At 35.9% G+C, this 8,376-nt stretch overlaps 2 protein-coding genes across 2 annotated transcripts; both read right to left on the bottom strand.

The window, feature by feature from the left end:
* Window positions 1-231: 231 nt before the first annotated feature.
* Window positions 232-5,154, bottom strand: TM35_000391750 (uncharacterized protein; the record flags this gene model as incomplete). Its single annotated transcript, XM_029029691.1, has 1 exon — window positions 232-5,154. The coding sequence occupies one exon, from the start codon at window positions 5,152-5,154 to the stop codon at window positions 232-234; it is 4,923 nt and encodes a 1,640-aa protein (XP_028879067.1).
* Window positions 5,155-5,519: 365 nt separating this feature from the next.
* Window positions 5,520-8,306, bottom strand: TM35_000391740 (uncharacterized protein; the record flags this gene model as incomplete). The annotated part of the gene is made up of 1 exon (XM_029029690.1): window positions 5,520-8,306. The coding sequence occupies one exon, from the start codon at window positions 8,304-8,306 to the stop codon at window positions 5,520-5,522; it is 2,787 nt and encodes a 928-aa protein (XP_028879066.1).
* Between the last annotated feature and the right edge of the window lie 70 nt (window positions 8,307-8,376).

The raw sequence follows: 8,376 nt of genomic DNA, 5'->3' as shown, positions 1-8,376 counted from the left end.
AAAAAAAAAAAACACCAATCTTACCACGTACACTCCAGTACAAAAAGAGAGAAAGAGTGAGAAAGCAAAGCATAGCAAAGCAGCACAAAGAACAGAAAGAAAGGGTTTAAAAAAAAAAAAAAAAAAAAAAAACCGAAAGAAAATAGCACAGCAATAGTAAATTCATCCAAACAAACAAAAAAGCATTTATATAAATATATGCCTTTTAGAGACCTAGAGAAGGTGGGGTGTTTACCATAAGGATTTCATCCAACCCTTTGTTTTGCTATCACCCCATAATAAAGATGCTGCAGAAGAAATAGTATTACCTCCTTTATTCCCAGATGAAGATGATGATGCTGATGCCGCTGTTGTTGACTGAAAAGATCGATTATTACCACTACCAACAGTACCCATTGCCCCAAGAGATGTTGTTCCTGCATTCATAGATGATGATAAAAGCGATGATGTTGTGGTGACTGTTAAAGGAAGTAGTGGAAAACGTTCTCTCTCCTCTGGAGTTGCAATAGCTCCATTCCACTGTTGTTGTTGAGATTGTTGAAGAGAAGCCGCTGGTCGTCCCCCTTCGTTGCTATTATTATTATTATTATTATTATTATTATTATTATTATTCCACATATCTGCAGTAGCTTTTGTACACCATGAGCCAAATGAGAGTGCGGTGGCCCGCAGTAATTCTTCATTACTGCGTGTGAGCAGCGGGGCGGTTAAAGACCACACAACGGGATCCACTCGGCCTTCAATCGCCTGCAGAACTGCCGCCGTGGAAGACGCGGAAACTCCACCAGGCGGAGCGAAGAGACCAGTAATGTAAAGAACATCAAAACACAACTGCAGTAATGCCTCTTCCTTTTCTTCATCGTAGACACCAGCAGGTATCGTTCCACTTGGGCCTCTATGAGGAGTAGAAGTAATACTAGGATTATTACTATTATAATAATAATAATAATTATTATTATTATTATTATTATTATTATTATAGTTGTGCATGCTGCTATTATTGCTATTTCCAGAGTTCCCACTTGCGGTGATGGAGGGAAGTACCACATTTAACACCGCCGCCGCTGTGCCATCGAGGAGTTCACGAATAAGAATGGGAAGTACAGTTCCTTGTAGTCGTTGTCCAACACCAACAGTGTAGAGAATATGTTGTAAAACAAAAAGAAGATCCGCAACATGTGGAGTAAGATGCATAGGACAAGCAATATCTTGTTCTTGCGGCTCTGTATCTTGTTGTCCTTGTTGTTGTTTAGATGGTGGTAGTAGTGACTGTTGAGATTGTTGGGATTGAGATTGTGATTGTTGTTGAGATTTGCGATGTCGCCAACAGGCCGCATATTCCAAAGTATACCGTCGTGCAGCTGAGGAAGAAATAGCAGTAGTAGTATTAGTATTAGTCTTAGAAACTGTAAAGGCCTCTAATGCCTCTTTATAAGCCGTACAAAGTCCACTTTCCCATTCTCGTCGAAGTAATTGTACCCATGGTGTATGACAGGCAAGAATGGTATCTTTTAACTCTTTTACAAGTAATGCCGTTGTTTCTGTAGTAGTTGTTGTTGTTTCTGTAGTTTTTGGAAGTGGCGGGATTTCCTCTAGTACTTGTAAGAGGACTTCCAAGAGAAGTGAGAATTGATCAAACATTACCATCATAGAAGCCCGCTGTTCAAAGGAGTCTGCCTGTTGTTGTAATTGTAGTTGATATGCTTCTTTTTCTCTTCGCATGAGTTCCTGTACACGACGTAGTATCTTTGTTATCCATGCAGAGATGAGATAATGGACAGTTGTATCTTTCTTTTCCCATGCATGTTCACTACTTAAAATACGATGGAGTATATATCGTAATACCCCATGATAAGCCGCTACTCCTTGATCTATTCTTGTTGTTGTTGGTGTATTTGCATAGGATGATAGGGCTGTATTCGTATTAATATTATTATTATTATTTTCATCATCATCTTCATCTTCTTCATCATCCGCAAAGAGTAAACTGTCTCTCTCATGTACTTTCTCTACATCCATAGGACTCCCATCCACTCCACCACCAACACCACTATTATTACTATTACTAGTCATGAGTGCAAACATATCTGAAGGTGAAAATGTATTGGAAAGGATTCCTGTAATGTTGTTACTATTACTATGATTATGATGATGACTCCGTTGTGGAGTTCTATTACGTAAATGAGATGTATTCGTAGTACTCTTTCGATCTAAAGAAGCATGTGTATTGGACCACATACAATGAACAACAGCTCGTGCAAGTAAAGCATCCTTCATTCTTCCATCTTTTCCACTTCCTCGTAGGCGTTTATGAGAGGCGGTTGTGGAAAAAGTAGAAGAATCCTGTGAATCTTCCTTATCACCATGCATAGCCGCAATACGTTCACTCACACAAAGTGAATGTGAGAAGAGATGTCGAGAGAGTTGTGGTATCATTAATGGTCTTGGCACTGTACGTATTTCTGTATGATCCTGTTGTTGTTGTTGTTGAGATTGTTGAGATGATGATTGTTGTTGTTGTTGAGATGATGATGATTGTTGAGATTGAGATTGTTGTTGTCTGTATTCCACTGCAATCCATCGTAGAATAGATTCACAGACACGATCTGCCTTCTTCAGTGCAGCTCCAATGGCTTTCTGCAAGGCACGTTCCGTAGTCTCACTCACCATCGCAGCCCATTTCGTTTTATCAAAAAGATCCCCAACAGTTATATTCCCCACAGCAGGAGAAGGAGAAGAAATAGAAAGAGAAGATGATGATAATAATAAAGAAGAAGATCGTGTGAGTTGTTGATAAGATTGTTGTTTCTGCATGCGATTACCACCTTCTATGGCTAGATGTTCATATATACAAATACAACGTGGATCCCGCAGTAAACCAGCATCTGCAACAGTGAGTAATAGTTGAGATACATTCTCCTGAACTAATAAAAGTGCTTCTCGTAGAGTTTTATACTCTACTACTGTCGATGATAATAATGATGAAATCTCATTATTATTATTATTATTATTATTATTATTATTATTATTATTATTATTATTATTATTCATCTTCTCCTTGTTAAGATGAGAACCTTCTTCTTCTTCTTCTTCTCGTCCTCTTTTCGGCCGCAGGAGTCGTGGATCTAATAATTGCATTCCACACACTTGCTGCATTACTTCACGAAGATATAATGTCCGTGTGTGGACGCGAACGGTGGAATTCTTCTCTGAAACTCCATCCAATTGAACAAGAGAAGAGGAGCCAACACTACCAACAGAGTCTACCCCACCATCTTCACTCACTGAACGAAAAGAAGAGGCAAATCCCTCTCGTGAAAAAGTACTACTACTTAATCGTAAAGGCATTAAATCATTCGTATCGGTTTTTTGTTTATCCCCATCTTGTTGTTGTTGTTGTTGGGTTGCTAAACGTGCACGAAGTGTTAGTAATCCTTGAAGTTTGCGTTGTCGCCGTTGTTGATTGGTATACTCATCTATTTCCTCTTCCTCTTCCTTATTATTATTATTATTATTATTATTATTATTATTATTATTATTATTATTATTATTATTAACATTATCTCCAACAGCAGAACCTTGTTGTTGTTGTTGAGATCCATACAATTTCGGTAATACAGAGGCTACATACGTTACCAAGTGAAAATACAAATACTGCGATCGTTGTACAATGTGTAGAGCCATAATCGCATCATCCACTCCAGTATTCTCAGCATTACTCATCATACCTTTATTATTATTATTATTATTATTATTATTATTATTATTATTACTCTTGTTGCTATTCTGCTGTATAGGAGTGAGTCCAGGTGTTCCTTCTATAGATGGAAGCCACCAAGCCGCTGTTGGAGCATCTAATAATAATAATGATAATGATGATGATGTATTCTCTACAAGACTCTGAGGAAGTGGTAATAATGCCCGTAGCCATTCCATTCGTTTTAAAAAAATCCTTTTCCCATTTTCATTAGAATTATTATTATTATTATTATTATTATTATTATTATCATTATTATTATTATTAGTAGTAGTAGTAGTAGTAGCAGTAGTAACAACAGGAGGATCTTGTTTCTCTGTCATTACTTTCCTAATAAGTTTCCTATCCTCTTCAATCAAAGTAGAGATGAGTTGAATTAATCGTAATAACGCATTCGGTAATGATATAGAGTCAAGAATCCCAAGAGCCGCATGTGCTTCTCTCATATGTCCCATTATTCCACTCATATCTCTACAACTCCATTCTTCTTTTTCTTTTTCTTTCGTTGTTGATATTGATGTTGCTATTGCCTTTTGTGCGGCCTCATCTGCATCCTTGCGGAGTAATTCCCTAATAACATGTTGGAGTCTATTAGCATATAAATGGACTTGTTTCTCTCGATGTTGATAGACGGCTGTTGGTAAAAACATTATATTCATATTCATATTCGTTGTTGATATTGTTGTTTCTATGCTATTGTTGTTGATGGCTGTATGTGTAGATGGATTTAATTGTAATCCATCCCGTAATTGTTGGAGAACTTTAGCCGCATCTTGTACTTGTTGAGATCCTAATAAACCCTCCATTGCCACACATTGTTGTTGAAATAGTAATCGTCCACACTGGGGTAATGTCACTTTATCCAATATAAACTTTTCCTTTTTACTATTATTATTATTATTATTATTTTCTTTTTCTTCTTCTTCTTTCTCTTTCTCTTCTTCTGTACTTTTCATATTCTTATTCTTCTTGTTGAAATCACTTACAAACTCTCTTAATGACGATGTTTGGGTATTTTCTTCATCCATGAGTGTGGTGGAACTCCGTCTAGGCGGTGTATGTAGATAAGCCGCTGATGTCTGTTCACTTTTCTCTCGCTCTCCATGATGTAATGGAGATAACGGCAAAGAAGAAGAAGAATAAGAAGAAGTGCCGGCAACAGAAGTCTGTTGTAATTCCTTTTGCAATTGCAGTAATTTCTTACAGGTGTGTTCCATTCCCACTACTCGATCACAGGCGGCAATGAGATCACGATAACTTTGTCCAACAATTTGTTTTAATCGATCATCACTCTCTTGAATTCCACGGGTAATGGTGGTGAGGTAATCATGAGCCTGTTCTACACTGTTGTTTATAAAGATTCGTCGAACCTCCTGTACTGCCTCTTCAGAAGACATTATTGACAATCTGTATATATATATATATAAATAAATAAATAAATAGATAGATAGATGAATAAATGAACTCTCTCTCTCTTTTTCTCTTTCTCTTTCTTATAATATGGAAATGGTTAAAAAAGAGAAAAATGAAGAAAAGAATTAAAAACAAAAAAGAAAAAAAACACAAGTTATTAACATCATAAACAGAAATAACAATAAATAACAACAGTAAACTTGACCAAAAAAAAAAAAAGAATTAAATAAATAAAAAAATAAATAAATAAACATCACTAGGACTTTCTATCTACCTATCTATCTGTCTACATATAGATAGATATATACATAATCCATGTATAAATTTACTGTCACGTTTTTACACAACTTCACTCATAATCACTACACCACGATAAATAATCTTTCATACTTTTTCGACTTTCATTCCCTTCTTCTCTTTCTTCTTTTTCTTCTTTTCTTTCATTTTCTTTTTCAATTCCGGCAAAACGAAAAAGATCTTCTCGTGATTGATGAATGCCTAAGCCATACCGCCCGACATCCTGTAAAGCCTCCGTTTCCAACTCTAATAAAGATATCTTCTTCTTCTTCTCCTTCTCTGTTTCTCCCGTACTTTCTCTAATCCCAAAGAGAATAAAACGTAAACGGATTAAACTCAGTTCTCGCATACGCTTTAATTTCTCACTGACTTTTATTTTATTTTTCTTTTCACCAAGTGATAAAGATTCCTTTTCTCTTTTTTCCTTTTCTTCTTCTTCTTCTTGTTGTTGTTGTTGTTGGTGTGGACCGAGAAACACAATAGGTTCATTCGGTGAAAATAAATCCCACCCATGTGTCCAAAGCCGTGCACTTAATAACACCGACTCTTCATCTCGCATCAGTGAGTGAAGATACGGGTCTAATGGGACACTTCTCCCTTTTGTTTTCTTTTCATTACTCTTCTCATCTATATTCTTATTATTCTTATTCTCTTTATTATTATTATTATTATTATTATTATTATTATTATTAGGAGGAGGAGGAGAGTTATCCATTGGAGTTTGGGAAAAATCAAAAAAGGCCTCCGCCCGGGTAAATAAGAAATCCGTCGTAATCCATGGTTGAAGAAGATATGGTAAACTCTTATTATTATTATTATTATTATTATTATTATTATTATTATTTCTCTGAAAGGATGATGAAAAAGGTGGTTTCTCTCTTAATTTCTTCTCCTTTTCATCTTCCATCATTGTCATCATCTTTACATCTGTACAAGCTGGATGACTCTCTCCCTCACAATAATGTGTAGAAGAAGGTTGCATATATTTTAAATCCTGTAATGCATGACTTAATCTTTTTACATTTACACTATGTAACTTTAACAATAATGTATTTTCATTCTCTTTCACTTCTTCTTTTTCTTTTTCTTTTTCTTCTTCTTCTTTTTCTTGTTGTTGAGATTCCATACCTTTTCGCATCTCTAGACCACAGAGATACGGTGTAACACTGTGGTTACTTAACGCACTCAATACAATGGGGTATAATACATTCCGGAAGTGATTTAACCAATACAGTTGAACTTCCTCACGAATTTCTTCTCCATTAACATTAGATGTATTCCCTTCTTTTTCCTTCTTCTTATTCTTATCACTATTACTATTACTATTAGAAGAAGAAGTAGTAGTAAAGAGATAACGTAGTATATCTTCTTCTGTGAGTCCACGAGGAGTTGTTGGATGATCATCCAACCGTACGAGATCTTCATGTAATGCCCAACGTGCATTTTCCAACCATTTATAAACACCTGATTTCCTTTCATTATTATTATTATTATTATTATTATTATTATTATTATCACTATTAGTAGTATTAGTATTATTAGTATTATTATTGTTCTTGTTTCTATCCATCTGCATGCGTTGAGTGGCGAGTATAATACTCTTCACACTCTTTACAATCGTCTCATTCCATGCGGAACGCAGAATAGCTTTATTCACATGTAATGGTGATTGTGAAAGAACCGCATAGTTTGAAGGGAGTTGTAACCATAATAAACGTGTGAGAATATCCCAATGTGGACGTAACAGTAATCCCGCACGGAGAAACATTACATACGTCTCTCCACGGTAAAGTGTCAGTGTGGCATATCGCTGCGCAGCAATAGAAGAGAAGAGATGTTTACGATTACGTTGTTTAGATGATGATAATGTTGTTGTTGTTTGATTGGATTCTCCATTCACTCGTACTTGTCGAAGGCGAATATTATCCAATGGACAAAATACAAAACCCTCTGCACATGTGGGTTGACGATATAGGCGTGGAATACATGCAGAGATTGGTTGTTTAGGCCATTTACTTTGTTGTTGTTGTTGTTGTTTCTTCTTCTGTTCTTCTTCAGCTTCTTTTCCTGTATTTTCATTAGTAGTAGGAATAGTGGTAGTAGTAGTAGTTGTTGTTGTGTCTAGTATTACTTCTACAATTCCTGTATAGATTGCAATAGGCCATCGTGCAGTTTCATACATATTCTGCACAGTCATTGCACAAGCACTTTCACTTTCTTTTCTCTCTTCTTCTTTTTCTTCTTCTTCTTTTCTTGTAAAGATAGACATCTCTTGATGTAGTAAAGCTACAAAGATACTTCCTTCCATTCCATACCCACGCCGTACGGTGTGAATGGGATCCCAATAAGAATCGGAATGTAAAATATTTTCACTGTAATCACTATCAATCGTCCGTTCAAAGAAATTATTTCGTTGGGCGAGTTCTTTTTCATAGTAATCAGAGAGAATAGACTCCGGTGTATTTTCCTTACGGGGAGTATAGGAAATATTCAAGATCTTATGATCTACATGATGAGATTCTTGTTCATTTAAAAAACTAGAAAGAACAGAAAGCATTCGGCTTACATAGGAGACAAGATCCAAATTTTGTATTTTCTCTAATTGTAAGAGTTGTTCCTTTAACTTTCCCTCTTGTTGTTGGGAATTATCATTAGAGTTTTTTTGTAATGCTGGCGATGATGAAGTAGTAGTGATAATGATATCTTCCATGAGTTGAGTCCAGAGAAGTGTCGTGCAGACAACCGCGAAGAGAATAAGAAGAAACAAGAGAGAAACAACCGCCCGTTTCCGCAGGAAAAGAGATGTATAGAGACAACACCGTCTAGAAGAATGGGTCATTATTCCTAATATGGGAAAAGAAGTATTAAATGAAATAAAGGATACTATGCAGATCACTAATATATATATA

Source organism: Trypanosoma theileri, assembly GCF_002087225.1.
Source record: "Trypanosoma theileri isolate Edinburgh chromosome Unknown TM35_Tth_39_V1, whole genome shotgun sequence".
Classification (NCBI taxonomy): Eukaryota; Euglenozoa; class Kinetoplastea; order Trypanosomatida; family Trypanosomatidae; genus Trypanosoma; species Trypanosoma theileri.
The sequence above is the reverse complement of the archived record's forward strand: the minus strand, read 5'-3'. Positions and strand labels throughout refer to the sequence as shown.